The sequence below is a fragment of the Protopterus annectens genome, chromosome 2.part0 (genome assembly GCF_019279795.1).
Source record: "Protopterus annectens isolate FY-2018-M chromosome 2.part0, PAN1.0, whole genome shotgun sequence".
NCBI classification, from domain to species: domain Eukaryota; kingdom Metazoa; phylum Chordata; order Ceratodontiformes; family Protopteridae; genus Protopterus; species Protopterus annectens.
This window is the reverse complement of record NC_056728.1, coordinates 1,588,689,161-1,588,717,145: the sequence shown is the minus strand read 5'-3', so window position 1 is coordinate 1,588,717,145 and position 27,985 is coordinate 1,588,689,161. Positions and strand designations below refer to the sequence as shown.

Genomic DNA, 27,985 nt, shown 5'->3' with positions numbered 1-27,985 from the left:
GCCCATTAGCTTGACAAGCCTTATCTGCAAAGCCATGGAGAGGATCATAATGGACCTCATAAATAAAGACATAGGGAATTTGCAGACTTTGGATCCAACCCAGTTTGGCTTTGTCAAAGGCAGATCATGCCTTTTAAACTTGGTTGACTTTTTGAAACAGTCACCAAAGCCATTGATGAGGAAAGGCAGTCCATACAGCCTACCTCGATCTGGCTAAGGCCTTGATACAATACCCCACTCGGGTATCATTGAAAAACTCATCAGCTTAAATGTTAACCCATACATCACAAGATGGGTTGCAAACTGGCTGAGTGACAGAACCCACAGGGTCAGAGTTGCTGGCGCCATGTCAGACTCAAAGCCTGTCACAAGTGGTGTCCCACAGGGCTCAGTCCTGGGCCCACTCTTGTTTGGCATCTACTTTTTGAAGTACAAGCAAACACAGGAGGGTTATGGCTTACAAAGTTTGCAGATGACTGCAAACTGGCCATAGTAGAAAACACATCTGACACAGATATCCTTCAGGAGGGTCTCACAGAACTGGTTAACTGGTGTCTGCGCCACGGCCTAAAGTTAAACGCCAAAAAGCGCATAGTCATACCCTTGGAAAACAAGGTTACCCCTAGCTACCAAATAGGTGGCAATCCACTGAGCACAGAAGAAGTTATCAGGGACCTGGGGACCCAGGTTGATAGTAGTCTGTCATACGACACCCATGTAGCTAAAGTAGTTAGGAAGACCTTCTACATTGCCCACCTTATCATGAAGGGATTCTCATCTAGATCAAGGGAGGTCATAGTCTCCTTTACTCATCACTCATCAGACCAATGATTGAGTACAATGCCCCATTGAATGTATCTGACCCGACACTTGCAGCAGCTGGAGAGGCCACAAAAGTTCCTCACCAAAAGGATAAAGGGTCTCAAAAATCTGTCCTATGCTGCCCGACTGAAAGAACTCCAGCTCTATTCAGTCACCGCTTGCTCAGAGGTGACCTTTGCCTAACATACAAGGCCATGTCAAACCCAGATTTGATGAATATGCTTCACCTCAAAAATCTAGATCCATCAGAGCCACAAGGGCGGGAGACTTAAACCTCGACACTGCTATTAATAGGGCGTGCTGGAGGGATAGATTCATCACCCAAAACCTCCCTATGCTGTGGAACAAAATCCCGGTACATGTGAGGCAGAGCACCTCGCTGGCCTTGTTCAAGAGAAATCTTGACCAATGGATGGGAGATCGCAGATATACCCCAGGGATTACCTCAGTGTCACTGCTCGACAGAGGCACAGCAAAATAATGGGTATAGTTCCCCATACTAAAGGGGTGGCGTAAGCCACAAAACGATGGGCTAGGCTTGTAAATGCCCTCGGGCAGATAGCCTAGTATGAACCTATGAACCTATGAACCTTGGGACATTCACCTAACTTACTTAAATTAGACGGGTGCCATTTAAACAAACCCCAATTTTTCTCCAAAATATTAACACCTATTAATGCCTATAACTACCCTGGCCTTAATGACACTTGTTCTATCTCTAGTGTACTTAAATTGAACAGCCTTAAGAGGTGAATGCCTTCCTTGTTTTTTCCCTATATGGTAAGACTTGGTCCATTATGGAGAGTTAATTAAACCTGTATAGGTTTGGGCTATTTTGTATTTCGCTCTAAATTCATGCTTAGTAACATATGTAGTGTAGTCTTAATATAATTAGTGTAACCACCTAATTTCACTATATTGTGATTGTTTGAAACTCATGGAGCTCAATATGTCTCGAGTTTTTTAAACTTTTTAATTTCAATTTTAATTCTTAGTTTACTATTTTAAATATTCCTAATGCTAGTAAAGGATTGGCTTTTTTAGCCACATGTTTAGGAGGTTTTAATTGATAGTTTATATAAAGACCAGTTTGTTAATTGATTGTATTACTCTCTGAAGAAGTCAGCATATAGCGCTGATGAAAAGCGCTTAAGTTTATTTTTATGTCTCTTTCCCGATAGTGAAAAGTGGATTAAACGTCTTTTTTCTGGACTGTGTTTCTGCCTCTACTCGTCTTTTAGTAGTCGTGGTAGATAGGCTGCCTAGTGCTTATCACTCCCACTCATAAGCTAGAAGGCTTCCCTCCAACACAGAAAGGCTTGGGGGACTCAGAAGCTTACAAACAGTTCTGGATACAGCAAATCTGTATCTGGACTAGACTAGTTACAGGAGGGGGCATTGTACTTAATGACTGGTCTTATGAGAGCAGAGTGCAATATTATTCTCCTCAGAATGCCTTCTTAACAGCATGAAATATGAACTATCAGGATAACTAGAAGCACTATGCAACCACAGCCTCCAAACAGGCTTCCTGCCAAAGGAATGGAAGAGTGCAAAGGTTATCTCGATGAACAAGGGCGTACCATCCACTGACCAAGGGAATTATCGACCCACAAACCTGACATGCCTGATATGCAAAGCTATGGAGAGAATAATATTGGATATCCTAAATGACAACATAATTAAACTACAAAATTGGAGCCAAATCAGTTCAGCTTTGTCAAGAACAAATTTTGCCTACTCAGTAGGGTGTACTTCTTCAAGAAGGTCATCAAAGCATTGGACGAGACTGATATGGTGCACACACTGTGTCTACTTTGATATGGCCAAGGCATCTGTCACAATACTCCACTCTGGCATTGTAGAAAAGCTCACTAAACTAGCTATAAACCCATACATAACCCACTGTATAGCTAGCTGGCTTACAGATAGGACACAAAATGTTAGACTAGGGGTGTCGTCCTCCACAAAAAAAAGCTGGTTACTAGTGGGGAACCTCAGAGCTCAGTGCTGGAATCACTCCTGTTCGGCATCTACTTCTCTGAGGTCAAAGCTAATATCAAGGGCCTCTGGCTGACAAAGTTTGTTGATGACTGCAAGTTGGGTGCCGTCACGGAATCCTCCCAGGACCAAAATATCCTCCAAGAAGGCCTGACATAGACTAATAACTGGTGCCAGAGTCATGATCTAAAACTCAATGCCAGAAATTCCATCATAGTATCTTTAGAAGAAGCAGCCACCCCAGCAAAGTTCTACACTAACAATACACCCCTAAGAGTTGACTCTGTAGTCAGGGGTTTGGAAATGCATGTAGAAAGTGATTTGGCATTTGACCATCTTGTGTCTACTGTAGTGATGAAATCATTTTATATCACACAACCAATAAGCAGAGTAATGGCATCTAGACCCAGACATGTTATTGCTCCATTGCACTCTGCTTTCATAAGACCAGTCATTAAGTACAATGCCCCTTTCAGTATTTACCTGGATAAGAATATGCAATAACTGTAGTGCCCTCAGAGATTCCTCAAAAAAGAATACATGGTCTGGAAAAAAACTCTTATGCAAACTGCCTCAAAGCCTTGTCCTTATATTTCATCTCCTACAGGCTGCTGAGAGGCAACCTATCCCTGGCATACAAGGCATCCTGCAATCCAGCCCTAATTGACCTACTGCACATCTGTAAAACAAACAGCATCAGGAACATCCAATCCAGGGACCTAAATCTTGCCTGTAACATAAATAGAATATGCTGGAGAATCAGGTGTGTGTCTCACGGGCTCCACATTTTCTCTGAAACAGATTTCTTATCCTAGTGAAGCAAAGCTGACCCCTACACTTATTCAAGTGAAACTGGAATCAGCTGATGGGGAACCATAAATATACTCCTGATCTAGTACCTATGTCTCTAACAGAGAGAGGAAACTAGTACATGCTCAGCCATCCATGCCCAAGTAATATATACCCCACAAAACTCTTGGGAACAAATATCTACCAAATGTTATTAGGCAGCATGGCTATGCTTAAAAAGGCCCCTTGGGTTAATAGCCTAGTATTCTACTATGATACTATGATACCATAATAAACATGTTTAATAATGTGGGTTCCTATTTTATCACCTGTTTCTGTAATTTCTAAAAATGTTTTCTTTCAGGAAGCATCGGTGATTGCTCAAGCTAGGTACACTATTTATCAATCTCATTTTGATACTACACATATGGACACAATAATATATGTTATCAACAGGGAAGCATTAGTATATAGCGACTGCCAAATGTATTAAGAACCCTACATTCTTCACAGTCTAAACAAGTATTAAGAGACAAGAGTTTTCTTAGACCGTATCTGCATTAGTGAATTCTAAAACATCAGGATTAACCCTGTGTTTTTAAAAATAAATGTAAGCTGCTCCTGCAGTGTATAAAATAATCAGGTTTCTTTGGACATGTGAATATGAATCACGTTCTAAAGACAACTTACTGTATAAATCATGAAAATGATCAAATAAAGGGATGAATGATGACAGACTTAAATCCTCTTCTTTGGGAAATAAGGTTCTGTGGTGGAGCACTTTATTTTTCATCAAACTAAGGGCGTTTCCAAATGATACAGACTCTGGGCACCAGCCAAATTACATGGAACCATAATCTCTATAAAGAAAACGCCAAATTACTGGGAAGAACTCTGATGAGAATATGTTAGGGACTCCACATCCTCTTCTGAATCTGATAAAGGTGGGAAAGTTCAGCAGACCCTGATGTAAAAGCCTTAGGAGGAGTTCCTGAGAACTATGTGGCATTTTATCTAAAGGTATAATACTCCTTGTAACAAAAAAACTTATCTGTAGACAAGCATAAAAGCAAAAGTACTCTGAGACGTATATATGTGTAAACATATTAAAAACATGGTATCCAAGCCAAAGATGACGGAGGCTCAGATGTCTGCATCAGAGTTATCATCATTCTGTCTCTCGGATGTCTCCACCACCATTAACTGAGGGAATGAAAGAAACCTGGGAAGGTATCTACAGCTACATTTGGAACAATGTCAACTTTATGTTCCACTACAGGTACCTCAAGACTAGTATCTGCTTTGCAACATAACTTCTCCAAAATCAGGAAGCATCAGGCTCCATTTTAAAACTATAAATAAAAATGAAGTTGTCTTACCCAAAGCTGTTCTCTTCCTGGGATATCCTGCTGAAGTACTGAGGTGGCAAAAAGGATAAAGGAAAATCCTCTACTGGACTGGAATAAATTCCCCTGCACTAGCAGATGCAGAGGAATTGGTATTACCTAGGAGCAGGCTTATCTGGAGTTACAGGCCTGGTTTTCTCAGTCACTAACCCTGCCCATGTAAGGTACCTGCCACATGCCCCATTAACTCAACGTTCTTATTGTATTTAAAGGAAATTTCACGTTTACATTTTTTTTCACATTTGTTTTGGCTTTTTTACCAGAAGTTTGAAGAGAGGAAATAATATGAGTAATAATCACTAATATATACTCTACAAAGGCTTGTATGTTTCAATCATTTTTTGCTGAAGTCTAAAAGCTGCAAAATGTTTACACATAGAGATAATTAACATTGGAAATGACAGCTTTCAGGATAAATCCATTTAAAAAAAACACAGATTAACAGATTATTAGAAATGTTCTCCTGGAATGACATTAGAACATAACCAAGATGATAAAACAATAATAATATTTCATTAACATGAAAACAGAGCGCAATAAATGTTTTTCCTTTACACAAAGATAAAAGCCTAGAAAATTAGAAATTCTTGAAGTAAATGAGGTTGACAATTCAGGTTGCAAAATAAAACTGAGCAGGCAAAAGCTTCAGTCTTTTATAGCCTGTTTTTTCTGTAATGGTAGCAGCACAAAGACTGCAGTCATATGGCCCTGCGGATGTCAAACTGCTGGTTAAAATCAGGCGGAGGACTGACATTTGTCTATGGTGACATGTCAGTCATATCTTGCAGCAATGAGCCCTATGATGAACATCTTAAAATATGTGTGAGGTTACTTGGTGCTTATGAGAAATAAGGAATGGTTCTTCACATCAGAAATTGCATAACTCAGAAATTCTTCACGGAAATATAATGGTCACTCAAATGTGCTTCCCAGGCAAGAAACAGCTCCGAACTGAGAAAAGACAGACAAATGCAGTGCTTGTCCACCTCTTGGTACTGAGACCAAAAGCCCTTACTACGTCCCAAATGAATGTGTTAGTGACATGGGTAGCTGAAACAGCCAGGCAGGGAGGATGTGAGTAAATGTCTTTTGCTGACTTACCCATATTGGAAAGAAAGATATGATTTGAGCCACTGAAATACTTACGACTACAGAGTATGAGACACATGGCATGACGCACTATGGATCAAGTGACGACCATACTACAGAGGAAGTTGAGGGACTGGAATGTGTTGATGAAACACGCTTCCTTCTCAGAATCAGCTATAGTGGGAGTCACAGCAATTTGGATAGGTTAGGGTGGGGGTTGATTTGGGTGTTCCCCCCATCTAGATACAAAGACTCACTTCAGATGCCTTACTCATACCTTTAAGTGGAACAAACAGGACATTAGGCTGTCAACCTAACCATGGAACAAATGAGGTGAAGGTCTCCTGCATTGGTTAGAGAACAAATAGGTGTGTCTCTCTTCCCCCCCATGAAGAATAAAATGCATCTATAAGGTGCAAGAAGGTGTGCTTGATTGTCTGTGAAGCTAAAAAGAAACTGATGCAGTGTTAAATACTCCAAAACAGTATATAAAATCATTCTGGGACTATAGCACTTAGAGACTTGAGTTGAAAAACATTCCACCAAAAGGGTAAGGACAGCTTCCAAGTGGCAAATAGCTTTCTTAGACAGGTTTAAAAATGTAAAACAGATAAAAGACAGACTTTAAAGCTGAGCACAGTAGTTCCGATCCTGAGAGAGACAGATGAGACAACCTGAATAAAGTTAGCTTTACAGGAAAATTATTCAATGGTCAGAACAACAAAGGACATCTCACTTTAATTCTGTCAGACATCATCAATCCTGATAGTTACAAGAATGTGCTAAAGAACAAAATATGCAGTTTGAAAATTTTCAGATGTATGTACTAAAAGTGTCTGGCCTAAACGAATACAGTTTTTATTTGATGTAGTGAACAAAGTGGCAGTGTATGAGAAACCAAATTCACTTGGTTCAAGGATGGGGAGGGATAGTTTTCACTCTCTTGTGAGCTGATCTTTGTCACAACCTGTTAAACAAGAATAAAGGAAGGAAGGAACATGTGAACATCTCTTTAAAAAAGAGAGACCAATGTATAAAAAATCAACATCCTGTCTATAGTGATCAGAAAACAGAAAATATGAAATATTCACTAGTCCAAAATATCTAATCTATATTACTCCTGTCAAGTCAAGAAGTGTAAATTATCCTGTCTAGGATCTCTCCCTTATTATTTCCCATGCCTTAACAGCATATGCAGTCATCATCGTGTTGACAAAACCATGAAAACGTCAAGCTGCAACTGACAAATTTGCTGGCAACTGTTAAATTTTAATTCTTGTGTCTTTACCCTGCAAGAAACAGAAGTGCTACATCTCTTTGTTCAGGTTGTAGGCAATATATACACACATATTATATATAGCTATATACATATATTGTTTGGCTTGAAGTCCTACCTGATAGCAGGGCCTGCTGAAGTGTCTGCAGGGCATACAAAACCAGCTGCATCACCAGCACAGTGATTACCAAACAGAGGCACAAATAGCTTGACCACAAAGCCTCATAGTATACTCCACAGCCCACCTAAGACAAATCAGCAGTGAAGTGTCTAGAATATTTAAAAGAAAGAGACAACACTATCCAACATAACCATGATTTTCTCCACCACAAGCCCCACTCTTTCATTCAGTCAGACACAGTGTGTAACAAACTACCAGAAGATAAACTGGGATCTGACAGTCTGATGAATGACTTTCATGTGTAAACAGATGAGCGAACCCACCACAGAGGCTGCAGCTATTAACACCCAAAATCACTTGCAGTAGTATTCTTAAGTTTAAATTTCTTACTGCATGCTACAATTAAGATCTACAAAACTAAAGTTCAAGTTATGGGTTGACCACGATAACTTTCAGTTACTGCATTTTAAAATAAACATGATGTTCCCAAAAATATAAATACATAAACTCTTTAACTTTTCTGGTCTAAAAGACAGCAGCCGCTATTTGGTTACATCACTGTATACATCCATGGACAGAAGATGTTCTGGCAGTCTGTGGGGAGCAGTAACAGATCAAGGCTTCTACCAGCTGCCACACAGTGAAGGGCGACCTCTCTAAATGTTAGGTATGGTATGGATTATATGAAGTGCACAACTCCCCAAAAAGACAGAGAGAATGAAGAGACATGAGGAGGTACATTAAGGAACCACATGGACATCATATACAAACTCAACATATGCAAATACATGCACATACATCATACCTCTCAACTGTCCAGATTTTTACAAAAAATCCAGATTTTTGCCTCATATTTTTGGTCTGTTACTCATAAAATTTGTGGTTTTCTGGCAAATCATTGGGATGATCTGTAGTTTGAAGTTACTAAATAATGACAAATTTGAGTTTCACACTTCATATCCTTCAGAAAAATACATGCCAACACAAATCCTGTTATTCTAACAACTTTCTAAGTTTATAAGAGCAATATTTAAAATCTGTCCCTATTTTGGGGCCTTTATTATGCTAGGCTTTGCCCACATTTCTTGTGCTAAGAGATTGAGAGTTATGAATACACACACACACACACACACACACACACACACACACACACACACACACTCACATTCCCAAATTTCATCAAAGAAAATCTGCCATCCTTGGTAACCTCGATCTTTTGGAAGGATGAAAAGTCAAATAAAATAATACTGAAATATGGACTAAATTACTACATTTTTACAAGCTGCGTTCAATTTGATCTCACAACGCTTTACTGTACATGTGCTACTGAATTTGCCTAAACCACAATTATATGTGCATATTTTAGTGGTTAAGTTAGTAAGCTTCCAAAAACATGTTCAAACATGTCCAGTGTTAACATTCTTATCTCCAGCATTTATAACTGTGCTGCCATCTGCTGTAAAAATGTTGTTATTCTTTTTTTTTTCAGGGAGAAGCATTTTTATTTCACTTCGGAATTTCTCTATATACAAAATCAGTCTGACCTCAACAATGAGTCAGATTTTAAAGCTGGATGTTACATGCAGTGGCATCATCTTCACAACAAATTAACATGGTCTGAATAAACAAGAAAAACACACTATTTATTTTCTATCTATCCATTTGTAGGATTGCAATTAAAGCTGCAAGGATATGTTATAACAAGCACAACACTATGATGAAGATGCATGCTAGTTAGTTCATCTACTCCAGTTCCTTACCTACTTTTCTATTCATTTAAAAAAAAGAAAATGTCTGCATGACTGTCCCATGCACTCTTGGGTTCCTTCACTGCTTTGACCCACAGCCTTCACTTGAAAACAAGTACATACTTTCACTACTTCCTGTAAGAAAAAAAAACTACTTCCAAAGAACTACAAATCCTCTGTTTACCAACTCACGCAACTAATTTCCTGAAAGATAACAGTCTCTTGGTTTCAGCTGGGTCCCTTCACGTAATTACATTTTTTCTGCCATGCCTCTCACATCTCTATCCTGCCCTCAACAATATACTTACATTAAACTCTCTTACTCTAACTCTGCATGGTTACAGGGCTTCTGGTGCACACTTTGCAACATGTCTTTTCCTCTGAAATACCTCTATCTTGTCTATGGCCTTTTGGATAGTGGGGTTGCCACACCTACACACATTAACCGGATGGGTCTCATCAAATTTTTAAAGAGAAGGATGACAACTTTCTTTTTATTGCTGACAAAGCCTCTTTGTAGGCATCGCAGCATTTCACCACCCCCACCTTTTACATAAAATACATACTTAACTTCCTCTGAGCAGACCATCCCTGTTATTATAGCAATAACCCACACCTGGGTGTGGGTAATGCTGGATTTACCCACGGTTGGTGTGGTTTGGTCACGAGGGCGAAGCCCGAGTGGCCAAACAAAGAGAACCGTGGGTAAATCCAGCATTACCCACACTCAGAAGTGGGTTATTGCTATTATACAATGACATTATTTAAGAAAAAAAATAATTACTTTTCTTAAATAATGGCATTGTATAATGCCTCCTTGCTGCCCTTCTGCAGCTGTCTGGTATTCTGCGGCAGTTCTGATGTACTGCGCAAGCGTATGCCTACGCAGTACATCAGAGCTGTCGGCAAAAGCAACGGAGAAAGCAAGATCGCCGTTGATTTTTACAAACTGCTTCGTTATGTTAAATGGGTTTAGCATAGCGAAAAAGCTTTAAAAAAGCAACGGAGAATCTCCGTTGCTTTTTTTAAAGCTGTCTTGGTATGTTAAACCCATTTAACATAGCGAGACAAAAATTGAAAAAAGCAACGGAGAAAGCAAGATCTCCGTTGCTTTTTACAAACTGTCTCGCTATGTTAAAGGAGTTTAATATAGCGGGACAGCTTTAAAAACGCAACGGAGAATCTCCGTTGCTTTTTTTTAAAGCTGTCTCGCTATGTTAAACTCATTTAACGTAGTGAGACAGTGTGAAGCAACGGAGATCTTGCGTTCTCCGTTGCTGTAAAAAAGAGTTATAGTAATGGAAAAAGTCCGGGTGACCGGACCTTTTTCAATTATTATAACTCTGATTTACACCGTGCAGACTGACCAATCAGCGTGCACGTTTTTGAATATTAATGAGGGGGTTGTTGTATAATAGGTCTTTTCTGCTGCTGTTCCCTTTCTAACGTGCACTCTTCTGTACCCGGTGATTATTTTCAGTAATTCTGCTGGGGGTATGTTATGTTGTACTGGAGGAAAGTTCACAGAAAATGCTAGAGTCTGGAAGCAGGCTCCCCAGGCTATGACATGAAGTAGTACATTACACAGCTTAGTATGAAAATATGACAGCATGACATACAATTAAAAAACAACTGAAATCATACAAAATAAGTGCCAGTTCTTATCTTTTCTTGGATATAAATGGGACTGTCTGACAGCAAGCAACATTCCAGTATTCGCTGTGACTTCCCTCTTACTGCTTACATAATCTGTAAACAATTATTATGACCTTTAGTGCACAGGCATGTTTTTAACTGAAGCAATGCCACAGGTGAGTTAATATTAACAATGTTATGAAATTATACCAGCACAATGTTTTCTCATGTCTTCTCAGAAAAAGACGGAATACTGCTATAAAGCCAAGTCATAGCCAACTCATTTGTTGCTCTCCCAAGTGTCAACTTTTCTGTGTTATTTCTAGCCACCTCTGAAAGTCGGAATACAAAATATTCCTTGTTTATTATTGCTAAAAAAGAATGAGAATTGTCCCTGGCTAATAAAACTTTCACTTTCTGGTGGTCACCTGAGTAGCATGAATTTGTTTCTGAATTCATGACAAATCAAGTATCACACACAAATCTGACTGCTGCACCAGTGAATGGTATTATAGGACTTAAGTGCCATGGGTAACAGGAAGAGTACATCACTAAAATTGAGCAAAAAGTTTATAACAAAACTCCCTGCCTTCTCCACATAGAGAAACACACACTGCAACAGGCACTGTAAACCACATAAGTTAGTCTGGACTGTAAGACCAGCCATATCAGTTTATACAACAATGTGTGGGTATATTCTACACTAAAGGAAAACACCGAAAACTGCAGCTGCCATTTCTGATTAGCAGACACATTTTCAGACACTGACTACCTTCCATATCTACAACTGCTAAGTAGTGCCTTTGTCTATATTATTTTAATCCCTTAACTGTTGGCTTTTACTAAAATGTCTTGCATCCCACTGCTAACCTTTCTGCTTTGTTTTTGGTCCCTATCTATAAAGAGTACATCTCGGAAAATATTTGTCATTTTATAAAAACGATACTGATTAAGATATTTATACATCCACAAACACACTGCACATAGGTTGAGCTTTTACTTGAGCAAGTATTGTGGCATTTACATTTGAAAATGTTTGGCTTTCTGCTTCTCTTCAAATACAATGTAGGTGAAATTCAGAAGGCTGATATGTAGAGTGTATGCCTTTGATCAGTCAGTCTGAGACTCTATGACATGAGTTACAATGATGGGGTGTTGATGATACACACGAGGATTCTGAGACAGGATACTTACACAATAAGAATCAGAGCTGCTCTCTAAACTGCAAACCACTACAGTATATCACACACAGTACTGAAACATGGTCGGGTCAGATACACAATCTCACATATGTCAGCACACAGTCAGTCTACTGCAGTACGGCATGAATGGTACATAGTGCAGCCAATCAGTATATAGCCCATTTCACTGGCACAGTGATAATCACGTGAAAGGAAGCTTCTGCAGTAGACAGAGGATACATCAGAGTAGCACTGTGCATCCTATAGTTGTAGGAAAGGAATTACATTTAAAGGGTGCACAATGATACAGGCTAGACTTCCATATGTTAGAGCAACACGTGCTGGGAGAAGCGGATCACCCGCATACAGATGGTGCACAGCAGGGCAGCATTGTGCATAACCATGTATAAATAAAAAACAAACTCTGGGGATATAATAAGGGTGCAATACAGGGAAGCACTGTGAACCACAGAGCATTACAGTTTTTGCATACCACGCACACAGATAAAAGCAGATCGCACAGTATTCCAGCAGGGGACTGCTGTTTATAGTATCTAGCAGCACTGCTAGAACTACTATGCAGTTACGAGCAATGTAATTCAGAAAATAAATGGACTGTACTAGTGTCCGTACAGCCAGCTCGAACCCGTGGCAATAGTTAGGGCACAGCTGTGTTACTACAGCAGGGGTAATTATATACAAAGGACATGACAGAATATTAATTGTGTGTGCATGTGTTGGAGGGATGGCTATGGAATTATAGCCTGAGCCTGCAGAGCAGTGAGACCATAATCTTCACTTCTACTGCACTTTTGTATGGGTGACTTAACACAGATCCTGTATAAAGCCTTGGAATGCAGTGCAACTGTGTTTAAATTGCATGAATACTCTCATTCATTCAGTGTAGCCCATCTGAATATACCGGACACTAGAGCACTGTAGCATACTATTTTTAAACCTCTAATGCATCACTACCTGTGATGCAGGTTTAGACTTAGGCCTATTCCTTGGATTTGATTCCGCACTCGCCCCATGCAGTGCAGAGAGTGTTTGAATTTCTCCCATAATGGTCAACTTTGTGCTATAACATAGCATTGCATAGACCATACATGCAGATAAGTGGGAATGATATGCATGAGGGGTAAACCGGCATATACAAGCAACTACAAATTGGAAGAGAAAGAAACTTGTGGCAGCATGTGTTACTTAATGGCACACTGCTAGCTGCACAGAGAGTAGCCACTCCAAAAAATGAAGTCGCTGCTGAACCACATTATTGTCACAAGAGTAAACAAAGCTAGAAGAGAAGAAGAAAGATTCTACAATGACAGCACACAGCAATACTTATCCTTATGTTTTAGTACAGTTACATCAAAGCTCTGAATAGGCCAAGGAAAAAAGGAAAACAAAAGAGAGAGAAGTAGTAGCTGCAGGAAGGTGCTGGTTCAGAATCAAATGACTGATCAAGAAAGACTGTGAAACCCTATCACAAGTCAGTTCATCACTACTGATGCACATCTTTTCAAAATTGTGCTAGCTTTGGCATTATTACAAACATCTTCTCAGTGGCGCAATTAGCCTTTAGTGCAGAAGGCTGTGGGTTCTATTCCCACACCAGGTAGATGGATTGCTGACTCTGCAGTGCAGTAAAACAGGGATGATGCACTCCCGATGATGTCATCCTTAGGATGAGATGTTAAACCAAGGTCCTATCTGCTTGAGCTGGTGGTAGCTCAGGTGGATGTAAAAGATCCCATGGCACCTATTGAAAAGATCATGGAAAGCTCACTGATGCCCTTGCCAAATTTCCCCTTGTAATATACAGTGGATATAAAATGTGTACATACCCCTGTTAAAATGCCAGGTTTTTGTGATATAAAAAAATGAGACCACAATAATTAATTTCAAAACTTTTCCCACCTTTAATGTGACCTATAACCTGTACAATTAAATTGAAAAACAAACAAATCTGTTAGGGGAAAAAGTATAAAATATAAAGAATAAAAAATGTACAACACACTGGCTGTATAAGTGTACACACCATTAAACTAATACTTTGCTGTGTGAGCACACCCTTAAACCAATACTTTGTTGAAGCACCTTTTAATTAATTACAGCATTCAGTCTTCTTGGGTACACACCTGCCATCAATTAAAGAGACTCTGATTAACCCAAAATAAAGTTCAGCTGTCCAAGTAGGATTTTCCTGACATTTATGCAGTTGCCTGCTACAGCAAACGCCATGGTTCGCAGAGAGCTTACATAGCATCAAAGGGATCTTGTTGAAAGGTATCAGTCAGGAGAAGGGTACAAAAAAATTTCCACAGCATTGGATATACCATGGAACACAGTGAAGACAAGTCATCAAAAAGTGGAGAAAATATGGGACAACAGTGACGTTGCAAAGAACTGGACGTCCCTCCAAAACTGATGAAAAGACAAGACGAAAACTGGTCAGGGAGGCTCCCAACAGACCTACAGCAACACTGAAGGAGCTGCAGGAATTTCTGGCAAGTACTGATTGTGTACTACATGTAACAACAATCTCCCATGTTCCCCACATGTCTGGACTATGGGGTAGGGTTGCAAGACAGAAGCCTTTTCTTACACAGAAAAGCATCCAGGCCCTGCTAACATTTGCAAAACAATACATCAAGTCTCCCAAAAGCATGTAGGAAGATGTGGTATGGTCTGATGAGACCAAGGTTGAAAGTTTTGGCCACAATTCTAAAAGGTATGTTTGGCACAAAAACAACACGTCGCATCACCAAAAGAACACCATCTCCAAGTTGGTGGTAGTATCATATTTTGGGGTTGCTTTTCTTCAGCTGGAACTGGGGCTTTAGTCAAGGTGGAGGGAGTTATGAACAGTTCCAAATACCAGTCACTTTTGACCCAAAACCTTCAGGGGTCTGTTAGAAAGCTGAAGATGAAGAGGAATTTTACCTTTCAACACGACAATGACCCCAAGCATACATCCAAAGCAACAAAAGAATGGGTTCACCAGAAGAAAATTAAAGTTTTGGAATGGCCCAGCCAGAGCCCAGACCGAAATCCAATAGAAAGTCTGTGGGGTGACCTAAAGAGGGCTTTGCAGAAGAGATGCCCTCACAATCTGACAGATTTGGAGTGCTTTTGCAAGGAAGAGTGGGCAAATATTGCCAAGTCAAGATGTGCCATGCTGATAGACTCCTACCCAAGAAGACTGAATGCTGTAATTAAATCAAAAGGTGCTTCAACAAAGTATTAGTTTAAGGGTGCGCGCACACAACAAAGTATTAGTTTAAGGGTGTGCGCACACAACAAATTACTAGTTTAAGGGTGTGCACACTTATGCAACCAGCGTATTGTACGTTTTTTATTTTTTATATTCTTTCCCCTCACAGATTTGTTTTTCAATTGAATTGCACAGGTTATAGGTCACATTAAAGGTGGGAAAAGTTTTGAAATGATTTACTGTGGTCTCATTTTTTTACATCACAAACACCTGGCATTTTAACAGGAGTCTGTACACAGTTTATATCCACTGTAAATCCCAACTCAGGCCTCCCTTGAAAACAGGCAACTGGCTAGCGGGGCTAACACAGTCAACAAAGGGTAAATAAAAATAAATAAATCTTTATCCATAGCTAGCTCTTGGGTTCTACCAGAGAATGCTCCTAAGGAAATGGAAAGCCACACACTCCCTCCATGGAAAGACTAAGCCTCCAAAATCTGTTAGTGTGTTCCTAAACAGTGTTTGCAATTGTGTGCAACCATTGTACTCCCACAGATGTAAATACAATTGAGAAATTAGAATGATTCATAGACAAGAACTTTCCTAATGACTGACTATTAACACACACCCTTACTCTGCAGATACTGGTGCACAGGAGTGTGTATCAACCACAGAGAGTCTCTGTGTATACCCAAAGCTTTCCTCATGTACTCCCAATGCACATTAAGGAATGTGATGATAAGCATCTTTTAGTTTTACTGTTACCAGGAAACTTGAAAGAGGAAGAAGAGATAACAGGTTGTGGATAACAGGTTGTGAAGTGACATCATTTTGAATTTGGGCCCTATCACAAACAGATTTAGGACAGAAAAATCCAGAACTGGTCTCCCAAGTACTTTCTTTCTTTGGCACTAAGAACTTCCTTGAATAAAAAGCCTTGCCCACCTGGGAAGGAGGAACTGGTTCTATCACTCCTTGGGAAAGCATAAGATGAAGAAATGGAGGAAATAAAACAGTCTGATCTGGAAAATGAGGAATGGCCTCTGGGAAAGGAGGAATTTTATCTCACTGCCAACTGTAACTATGATGAATGAGCCTCAGGGCCTATTTGAATGAAACTATCTGTTGCCAAAGAGAATGGAGATTCAGACTTTCTGGAAGAAAAAAGGGGCCAGGGTGTGAAGGGGCCACAATGTCTCTTGAATAGTCATTCACACTTGTTAGACAGTCCCTGGTTTTGGAAGGTTCAAGGCTACTTTTTGGACCCCCTTGCAATTTCTTCTAAAATGTCTGATTACCCGTATTTTGCTGAGACTGATTATTATCCTTTTTGCCAAAACTGATGAGGGGTTACAGAATCTCTTAGAAAATTTAAAAAAGGAAGGCTGAAAAAAATCTTAAGAGATTCCCTAAATCAGTGTATCCCTTTCTTCACACTTTTTGATCACCTCTGCAGCAATGGGGTAAAAAGCTAAATCTCTATCTAAAGGCGAATTTAAAATCTCGCTTTTAACATAATTTGGGAGGTTCTGAGAATGCAGCCATGGAAACCCCGTCAAAACCGTACCAGTGGCCTAGCCTGGAAGAAGTATCAACAGTGTTAAACACACACATACACACACTGTAAACAATGATAGTGATCTGTACAATAGAAAAAAACTTATTATTTAATGCAGATTTTTCCTCACAACAAGAAACTGCAGGTAAAACATTCCTCATGCTTTAACAATTAGCTAGAACAAACATTTCCATATGAGCCTGACAATTCAAACTTCTGAAAATTAAACTTGCACAAGTATAAAGCTTAAAACGTACAAGACTGAGGAACTTTATACATCCTATCTGCCTTTTTAGGGGCAGCTGGCAGACTATTTTTAAAACTGCAGAAAGCAACACATGCAGCCTATAAAGCAGACAGGGAGTGAGAAACCTCAAAGTTCTCTCAATGAAAACATTGGTACATTCTACCAATAGTCTCAGAGAATGAGACAATCTCACAGGGAGAATCAAAAACTGAGCTCTCCTCTGAGTCTGAATCAGAAATCTGAGGATAAAAACCCATATCTAGCCTTTCATCTTCCTGTTCAGAGTCAGAATCTTCAATGTCTTCAGGAAAACGAGTATCCCTCTTTCTTTTACTAGAGACACAACTTCACAAGAAGGATCAACAGTCTGAATTAAACCCTGAGCCAGAGAAAGAAAACTATGCCTGTCTACGTAAACATGAGAAGGAGAAACAGTACCCGCTTAGTTTTCTGACTGATAGGAAAAATTGGCGACAATCATGTTACTAATGGCAGCAGCAGCTTCCCAAGATGGGCACAGCATTCTGACACAACAGGGAAGCCCTCCCTGTTCCCTCTCCTAAGACCAACAAGAGTGTCTCTCTCTTGCCCCCTGAGAGGACCCCAAAAGCCACAGAGGATATTCATTAACCCTGGTCCATAGTGGCTCTAGGTGCTACACCAGGGGATCTGGGGTAAAAGATGAGTAGTTTGAGGAACAAACTAATGGCCACAGCAGAGTCACCCACCTGTGACTGAGACAAATTGCTAGCCTGCTGTGATGGCAAAGGCTGTTTGCTTAAATTTCTTTTGATGGCTGGAAGACAGACTGACAGACTGTTCCATGGAAAATTTGAAAATGGTGCCTGCTTCACAGGAAAATCAAGGAGCAAATGCTGGTAAAAACTAAAACTGTTTAAAAGTTACTTTTTCACACAATAACACAGTAAAAAGCACTTTGAAACACTCTGCCAACCCCAAAAAAGTAAAATAAATACAAATTCTCTACAGAAAAATGTTTTTCACTTACTTTACACAACTTTTAAACTGACAGGAAATAAGATCACTCCCATTTAAAAGTACGATACAGTCTCATGACAGTCCATTAAAACGCAAAATTCCCATCCTTAAAATAACTTTCCTGAAGAGAAAAGTGATAAAACACAAACAAAATTTAGAAAATGGAAGGTTTTCCCCCAAAGGAAACTTATCTGCCCAGCAAAGGAACAGAACCAAATAGACTGTCATTCCTCAAAATCCTTAGATGTGCATACTCTTTGGCAACAGTGTAACTCTGAAGGTCTTGGTGCCCAAACTTATCTTTTAGTCAGCTCAGATCAAGCTCCCTGATAATTTGGGCATGTGGAAGGTGCTCTGAAGATTTGGAAGCTGGCCAGCTGTTTTATCCTTGGCAGGATGTATCCCATATAGCTAAGGCTACTGCAGCAGTAATCAATGTGATGAACATCTCTATGAATAAGGAATTTTTCCCCTTACCCCCAGGGCTGAATATCCTCAGAGTCAGAATAGGTAGAAAGGCAGGGATGTGACAGGTGAAATGGGGTTTGCCTCCTGCAAAAAAACAAAAAAACTTTTTAAGTTGATATTTTGAGACATCAAGTTTGTAGGAGCAATGCTGTGTTGTATGATGTGCTGGTAGTTCATCTGTAGCTATGAGCCAGTACCGTGAGCTGGAAGGCACAGAATCGAGGAGTGAGGTCATATTTATTAAATTTATCATTTACTACAGTCATTTCATAACATCATTTTTATGATGCCAGAAACAGTTAATTTAAAATAATGGCTCATGTTATAACCACAGATCTAATAATCTGAGTCCAGCATGAAGACATAGTTTTGTCTTTGTTTACTTGACTGTTATTATTCTCCCTCGTACTCCTGCATCTGACCATCAGCTGCTATGACTGAGTTCCATCTGCGCCATTATACATCCTGTTAAAGTGCAACCCACCCCACAGACTGGGTGATGCAATGAACAGGGAGGAAGGAAGGGGAATAGAAGAGTGGCTTCCGCATGGCATAACCGCCAGGCTAGGATTGTCACTAGCTGGCAGGAAAGGGAAACAGTGGAAGAGTGGAGGCAAGCCATCAGTATCAGATATGCTGACAGGAGAGTTAAGGATTTTCATGGTCCTAACCCCAGCTGCATCCCCAGCCCCTGTGTGCTGATGCCTTATGAGACAGGACAGACAACGAAATGTGACCCTGAACACATGACCACATTGGGACTTAGGGTAAGCATCCCTCCCAGCCCAGATATCTCTCAAGCCCTGGCTCCCACCCCCCCATCCCAAATGGGTAAACTCATCCTCTCCAGCTTCTGCCATTAAGTGCATGAGGTACTAATCAAATTTGGACTTATGGGTCGTAGTCAGGGCTTTATCCCTCTATGCCACTGATGCATTATTATTATTAACTAGAGTGATTTAGTTCTCGCACTGACTGCAACTAAATACAATTAGCAAAGATATTAACTGATACTTTTTATCAAAATTATGACAATTCAAATTATTGCAAATACTTTTTTGTTTCGAGATTATTTCAATAAAAATGTGCAGGGAAGAATAACTGTATAGTGATGTCAATGCTGATAAGGTGGCATGTTTCAGGAAAGTTTGGTCTACAATGATGATATCCTGAATAATAACCCCATGAGGAGGAACATGCTTTCCTCAAACTGTTTTTTTTTTGACTAACCTGCTACTCCTAGTTGATGAGAAGCATATAGAGGTAGTCTGCTACAGCCTTCCCCAAGCCAAAGACACAAAGTAGAAAGGTCGTGCTCAGCATGATGAAAGCGAAAGCCCAGAGAAGCTGCAACAGTTATGAACTTGCTCTGTAGGATAGGGACATGCAGCCAAACTGCTATACGGTCTTCTGACTTCCATTGCCTGAGCGAGTCTGGGGAAAAAAATAAAATTTAACACAGTAAGCTTCATATGATTTTATCAATAAATAACCCACAAAGTTGATATCTCAACAAGACACTGTGATCCCACAAAATACATTCTTAAAAAGCTTCAGTATTTAAGCAGATCAGACAACAAAACTGACTGGGACAAAACTCAAAATCTAGACAATAACTCTCCAGAAAGTGAGCTGGCTACCATTATAAATGCAATGCACCATTTAAATGCATTTCTCAAAAATTATTAATTATATATATGTATATATGTGTGTGTGGGGGTCTGTCAGTTGATCACGTTTTCAGAAACTCGAAATTCATACGGTCTATACCATATGGTCGAGTTTCTGAAAACTTGAACATAAAAAAAAAACAAAAAAACAAATAAAACACAAAAATCTACCTTTTTTATGTTTTTGCTGTGCCCCCCACACCCCATGCAAATTATATATACCAGCTCCGAGATCACACTACAGTGAAGAAAAGGGTAAATTTCATGATCTGCACTGTACCGCAACCTCCATTCAAAAGCTTTGGGTTTTCAAAAACTCAATCATGTAGTCTCGGCCATATGAATTTCGAGCTTCTGAAAACTCAATCAACTGATAAGGACCCATATACACACACATACAAACACACATACACAACACAAATAGATATATGCATGTACACTACATGTATTTATTTAGTTATTTAGTTAGTTAGTTACTGACACTTGTTTAGCGGGAAAAGTTACAGTCCTGATGTACCCATTTTCAGTGGAGGCCCATGGAGAAAAGCTCCATTTGTAATTACTAAAACATTTATAAACAGAATATACAATAAGGTCTAAGGAATTACATTAAAGTGGTAGGGTAGAATACATTCTTTTAGGTCACAAAATTCATGACATTTAGCAGCACGTTAAAACAAAAGATAAGGAAAACTTGGAAAGGAAGTAACGTTATGAGAAGAGTAGGTGGAGACATACGTCTCAACTGTCCAGATTTTCAAGACTCTTGTCTAATATTTTTGAACTGTTCCTCACAAAATATGCAGTTTTCTAGCAAATCACTGAGGACTGAGGTTGCTAAATAATGACTTACACTTGAGGTTCAGACTTCATAGCTTTCAGAAAATGCACGCTAATGCAAATCCTGTTATTCTAGTCACTTTCTATGTTTAAAAGACCAATATTTAAAATATGCCCCTATTTTTAGGCCTTTGTCCCACCATTATTTTAGGCTTTGTCTAGATTTCCTGTGCTAATAGGTTGAGAGGTGTGGGTGGAGATGAAAAAAGTATGTACTTGAAGTCAAGGCAGGAAAGGTAAGAGCGGTATAAAAGAACAGTAGGGGAAGGGTAGAATGAAATAAACAGACAGTAATACTAAGGGGGAGTGGATAGGAGGATCAGGGAGTAAAATATGGTGTAGAAGGTAATAGAAGAGAGAAAATAAGACCTATTAGTTTTAGCCAGGCTATGAACAGCAGAAGATCCACGATTTGTATAGGAATTCTTTTAATCTAAGTTTACAGGTTGGAAGGACAGCATATGCTCTGAGTGTTAAGGGGACAGAGCTTCCTGCTTTACAACAGAGTAAGAGCATAGGCTTTGTCTGGCCGACATGATGCATTTATACAGTGAAAGAAGTTGTTTATCCTCAGATCTGAAGGATCTTTTGGGTAGGTAGTTGTGAAATATAGTTAAAGGCAGGGCAGGCTGCAGGTTTGTGAATGGCTTTGTAGGCAGTTATAAACTGAAAGTATGTGAGGTGTTGTGGAAGTTCAATTCAGTTAAGAGAGTGCAGAGTTGTACAGCGATGAGCATAAAGTATTGCACTAGTTGCAAAGTTGGCAATTTTATTATAATACATTTCTAGTTTTGTTTTTAGTAAGGTTTGTAAATGAATGAGGATGGGAGTTCCATATAAAAGTTAGGGTAACAGGTAAGTGATAGTGAGGGTGTATTTGTTGATTGTGTTTAGAAATTATTTATGCCAGTAGAGAATCTCAATTTTCTGTTTTTTTTATACTGCTCTGTATATGAATATCAAATCTGAGGTTTTCATCTATTGTCACACCTAAAAGCTTAGTATGGGAAATTACTTCAATTACTGTGTTATTTTGGGACTAAATGATAAAATGGGTTTTATTAAGAGAAGATGTTTTAGGGATGAAAAGGAGGAACTTGTTTTTTGTAACTGAGTAACAGCTGGACGTTAATAAGTTGGATCTCAACAGAATTGAAAACCTCTTGAGTTATTTGCTAAAGGTGTGGCAGGCTATCAGACATGTAGATAATAGTGGAGCCATCTGCATACTGTACTTGGAGCTGTGACATGAAGAAGTGTGAAGGGTTTTTTTTTCCTGCTGTGAAGGTTACTGATAAAAAAAATTTGAAATGGAGGGGACCAAGTATTTGAGCACTGGCGTACTCCAGTGATATTTGGTAGATATGGAGAGAGACAGAACACTGTCATTTCACAGATTCCTGTCTGTTCAATGGGCAGCTAGAAAACCACTGAAAACAAGAGGATGAAAAACCAAAAGTAGAGAGTTACCATAGAAGTTTAATATGGGAAACCATGTCAAAAGCCTTGGACAGACCAAGAAATAGTGAAGAAACAAGGATGCCAGACTCTCTTGCTTTATTAACAGTATCCATGAAGGATAACAGGGCAGTTGCTATACTGTGAACTGTCCTAAAGCCATGTTGTGTGGGGGTTAGCAGTTGATTATGGAGGATATAATTAAGTAATTATTTATGTAGGGGAATGATAAAACATATTTTCCTTACAGGTGATCATTAGATTCAGAGATGGATCTGTTGATGAGATGGTAACAGGGTAGGCAATGGCTTCTGTGGTTATTTTTAGATATTCAGCTGGAAGGTTATCTGCAGAGGAAGAAAAGGGTTTGAGCTTATGAAGTAGCTTTCTTACAAAGTTAGTGGGTGCAGGGTGATGTGTGAAGGCAGAAGAAGGTGTACACAATGCTTGAGAGAAGTTATAAAAGAGAGTGTTAGGAAGAGGAAAATGAGTGGTCTCTGAGAGGGGAGTGTGTTTGGACTAGAGCTGTGAGAGCTTGAAGAGAAACAGGAGGGTGACTGGGAAGGGCAAATGGGAAGGTTAGCCATGTTTTTGATATAATAAGTATTGAATATACTGGCAGTTTGGGGAGCAGATTTAGATGGACAAGGGCTAGGGTTGCTTTTGGTTCCCGGATTAAGTAGTGAAGTAATAAATTACCAGAATTTTGGGGTTATATTAATTATTGGATTATAGTTTTGTGTAGAAGTCATTTGTGTCCTTAGTTATTTGCTTTTTGACCTGGTTACAAGGTTGCCTTAAATTTTACAGGTATACAAAGGTTTTGTTTTTTAGCCATTGCCGCCATGCTTTGTATATAAACCAACAAAACTGGCCCATCAGAGTCTAAGGTGCTATTATAAGATCAGTAACTAAAGAAACCAATTGCTTACCAATTCAACACACTTCTACAGAAAAATAAAAAAATGATTCAGCTTGTAAGCACATTCTTCCACAACAAACAAGGATTTTATTATTCTGTAGAAGTGTGTCAAACTGGTGTGCTATTTGTTTTATATAAAATATAAACTTTTGCACATATTAAACTCATGCAAAGTTAGTGTTCAGTTTCCTGAATAGTGTTCTCTTTTTTTCCAGAAATAAAAACATGATCCAAGGAACTTAGAATGTGATATATATATATATATATATATATATATATATATATATATATATATATATATATATATATATATATATATATACCTTCTTCTAAAGTACAGCATTCATGTCCATCATGCAAGATGAGAAAGAAAGAGTAGGTATTTGCCATGAGGATACATTTTCAAGTGAAATACTCAGGCAACAATATAACAAAATACCAAGTTGGCTTTTATTCAGTGACATCAGTCAGTTTTCTGGACTATTCCTCAAATGGTCAAATATTCCACTCCTGAAGGGTAACATCTGTTGTGCTGCTGCTCTTGTGGTATATGTCTGCACAAGCTTCATGCAAATGCAGCTTTATGTCAGATGATCTTCACTTCACCTAGCAAGAAACTCACACCTAATAGTTCAACTTAATGGAATGAGCTATAACCATAATTAACATGCCAAATCCCAAGCAACACTGCTACCAAAACCTGTCCTGCTCCTAAACTGGATATTTAGACAGGAGCGTTTACTGAAAGTGTGAAAAGATATCTGGGCTGCAGCTTCATATATGATGTACATATAAAATATGTAAAACCTCTTCACCAAAGGCCCAGCTTGCCAAACAACAAAGTATATATCAGATAAACAAAAGCCGCCAAACCACCAGGCTGATAAAATATAAAATTATTTATTAAAATAACAAACACAGATGAGCACTTTCATCAGATAACTCACACAAAAAGGAATTCACATTTATAAAGATAACAACCAATACTGTTTCAGTATTGAACCCTCCACCTATTCAGGGCAATTTTAATGGGGATCTGTCAGTTCTTAGTTCAATAATCCACTTTGTTTCATTAAATTCAGTTAAATTTACAATGTCACCACCTCAAACACAGTCTCATAACCTGTCATCATCATCTTCTTTCGGCTGTTCCCATTAGGGGTCGCCACAGTGGATCATCTGTTTCCATTTCTTCCTGTCCTCTGCATCTTGCTCTGTCACACCAACCACCTGCATGTCCTCTCTCACCACATCCATAAACCTTATCTTAGGCCTTCCTCTTTTCCTGTTACCTGGTGGCTTCATCCTTAGCATATTTTTCCCAATATACTCAGCATCCCTCCTCAGCACATGTCCAAACCGGGTTCCATTTAGATGCTCGAAAGTCCTTTTACCCAAATATGAAAAGAGCGACACATATTGCGCGAACCACGGAAACGTCAAATGTCCAAAACTGCAAAATTTGAAATGTCGAAGTGTCATGGTTGGCCCGTCTGCGGTATAGCTCCGTAAGGTAAGTATGCGATAGTTACGGACCTTAGGGTTAGGGTGCAGGTTAAGGTACGTGCATAGATAGGTAATGTATGTAAGGTTTAGTGTAGGGTTAGAATTTGGGTTTTGTTAACTGTATGTGTGTGGATTATTTATTTTGTTTTGGTATATCTCTGTAGGGTAAGTGCGCGATAGTTACGGACCTTAGGGTTAGGGTGCAGGTTAAGGTAAGTGCATAGATAGTAATGTATGTAAGGTTTAGTGTAGGGTTTTGGTGCTTTACTTTAGGGTTAGAAGTAGGGTTATGGTTAGTGTATGTATGTGGTTTATTTATTTTGTTTGGGTAGGCAGTATGTAGTGGGAGGTGGAGGTGGTCGACTATGGGGATTCGACTTTTTGAATTTCGCGGTTTAGTGCATTCGGCATATTCGCGGTTTGCGCAATACGTGTCAGTGTTTTCGTATTTGCTTAACAGGATTTTCGCTAATATAATATAGACCCGTCCAAACCAACGTAATTTTGACTCTCTGGCTTTGTCTCCAAACCTTCAAACCTGGGCTGACCCTCTAATATACTTATTCCTAATCCTGTCCATCCTCGTCACACCCAGTGCACATCTTAACATCTTTAACTCTGCCACATCCAGCTCTAACTCCTGACTTTTTGTCAAAGCCACTGTCTCCAACCCATATAACATAGCTGGTCTCACTACCCTCTTGCACATCCAGCTCTAACTCCTGCCTTTTTGTCAGTGCCACTGTCTCCAACCCATATAAGAGGCAAACAGCTGTACATGCAACGGAAATCTGTACAGTTGAAAGGTATGATATGGAGATATATATACACATATATCCATAGACATAATCCAAAGCAAATTATGAGATGAGGAATGTACAGACATATGTATATATGTACAGATAGATATATCTATACACACACGATGCATGAATAGATAAATATACAACAAACATATGTCCCTGTACATATAACACATGTACATAAATAGTGACCTAATATGGATAGACAGACAGACATGCATGAAAGGAGAATACGCCGATGGTTTCCAAACTATTTCCCGGAAAGTACCAGTGTGACAGGGCCTGCAAGTTCTACACGTTAAACATGAATATAGGTGTCCTTTGCAGGATCCCAAAAATTGATCCGTACGAAGTGCGAACCGTCATTGATGCAAAAGAAGTCACACCTGCAACTACGATATAGCTGTACATGCAACAGTAGCAGGTGCAAGGGTAATAACACATGGGTCGATTGAATGTATGACGTACGAGCTGATATCCGCAGAGTGGGGAGTGCTCGGAAGTGTCCTCACACTTTATTATCGCTCACATTAAACATGTCTAATGGGTACTGTGGAGGTGTGTCAGGTATGGGAATCATGGGTATGCAGAATTGGACCAAGGTGCTGGTTGGCACTGATCTATTAGGTACGCCCCATGGGAGTGATCAATATACCTATGTGGGTATAGCACACGCCTATATTCACCAAACAGGTGCAACCCACCCACAGGATATTGTGTAAACCATTGGGGGAAGATGTAGGGACCTATATCAGTGTCATGTAGGCGATTATCATGGATGGACACGCATACGACCAAGATGGTAACCATACCTGCCAGAATGTCAGAATAAGACAGCTGGACTAAGGCATAGTACACGACACACAAATAGGGACTATATTAAATATACCTCAAACAAAGTCAGACCGTTGATAGAATAATTGCGTAGTCGGGAATACGAATGTTATGAGAGTTAGTAATCATGAAATAGAAATGTCAGTCATGATTACCTAACCGCACAGTCCGTCATGGCTTGCCAGCAATCTATCAGAAAGGCACATTATCCTGACAAATGTAACAGAATCATAGGTCAAACCCCAGGGCGTATACCCATAATGTGTACAGGTGAGAGGTATGAAGGTAACCTGTCCTAATGAAATGTACAGAACTAGTGATACTAGGTGGACAGGTGAGAAGAAAGATGTCAGGACAAATGACAAAACATGTACAACTCATAAGCATGTTTATCCACAAAAGTGAATTACAACGTATGGCCTGTGAAAGTCAATGTGGAAGGTTAATAGACTCGAACGACATGTGTCCCTCAGGGTGTCATGCAGTGTCACCGATACAGTGTCCAGTCCACCATACTCGTACGTGAGCTCTGCCACTGACAGAAAGTGCAAATACCGGCCTACACATAAGGTACATGATGGAATAAGTAGTGTGGATAAGCACCTGTTGGCCTGTGTGAGGAATATAACCCAGTGGGTGGGTGTGTTCAGCAATAGGAATGTAATGGTAACTGGCCTGTGATGGCGCCATGTATTGTGTGTATTGGCGTAACTGTATGAATGTGCAGATGTATGCCTCATATGTGTGGTGTGTTCCTCTCACAATCTGTACCTGCATACCTCTCAACTGTACAGATTTTTGCAGAATGTCCAGATATTTGCCTCATATATTTGGTACATTATTCATAAAATTGTGGTTTTCTGGCAAATAGTGCAAATCATTAAAGACTGAAGTTAGAAAATAATGAGAGACATTTGAGTTTCAGACTTCATACCCTTCAGAAAATTCACGCTAATGCAAAACCTGTTATTCTATCAACTTTTTAGGTTTGTAAGAGCAATATTTAAAAATTGGCCCTACATTTGGGCTTTTGCCCCACTTTTAGTTATGGCTTTGTCCAGATTTCCTGCTGTCGGAGGTTGAGAGGTATGTGCACCTGTCTGCCAAATACCTGAGAACTGACGTCATTAAATAATGATAAACATATGTGTTTAAGACCCCAAATCCCTCAGAAAGGGCATACTAATGCAAAACCTATAATACTGCCAACTATCTACGTTTGTAAGAGCAATATGTAGAATCTGCCCCTATCTCTGTCCCCCCATCATGTTAGGCTTTGTACAGATGTTTTGCACTAGGAGGTTGATAGGTATGATCAGAAACAGATACATGTCTGAGGAAACAGCATTATCGACCGCAAGATAACGCAGAAGGTATGAAAAGCGCTGCAGTAGG

The 27,985-nt window shown here is 39.5% G+C and overlaps 1 protein-coding gene across 1 annotated transcript in view; it reads right to left on the bottom strand.

The window, feature by feature from the left end:
* Positions 1–27,985, bottom strand: part of NUDT6 (nudix hydrolase 6) — a 360,277-nt gene that overhangs the window by 268,245 nt on the left and 64,047 nt on the right. The window contains exon 2 of the mRNA XM_044061694.1: positions 19,788–19,991. Coding sequence (XP_043917629.1) covers positions 19,788–19,991 — 204 coding nt within the window. The remainder of the gene's footprint in view (positions 1–19,787; positions 19,992–27,985) is intronic.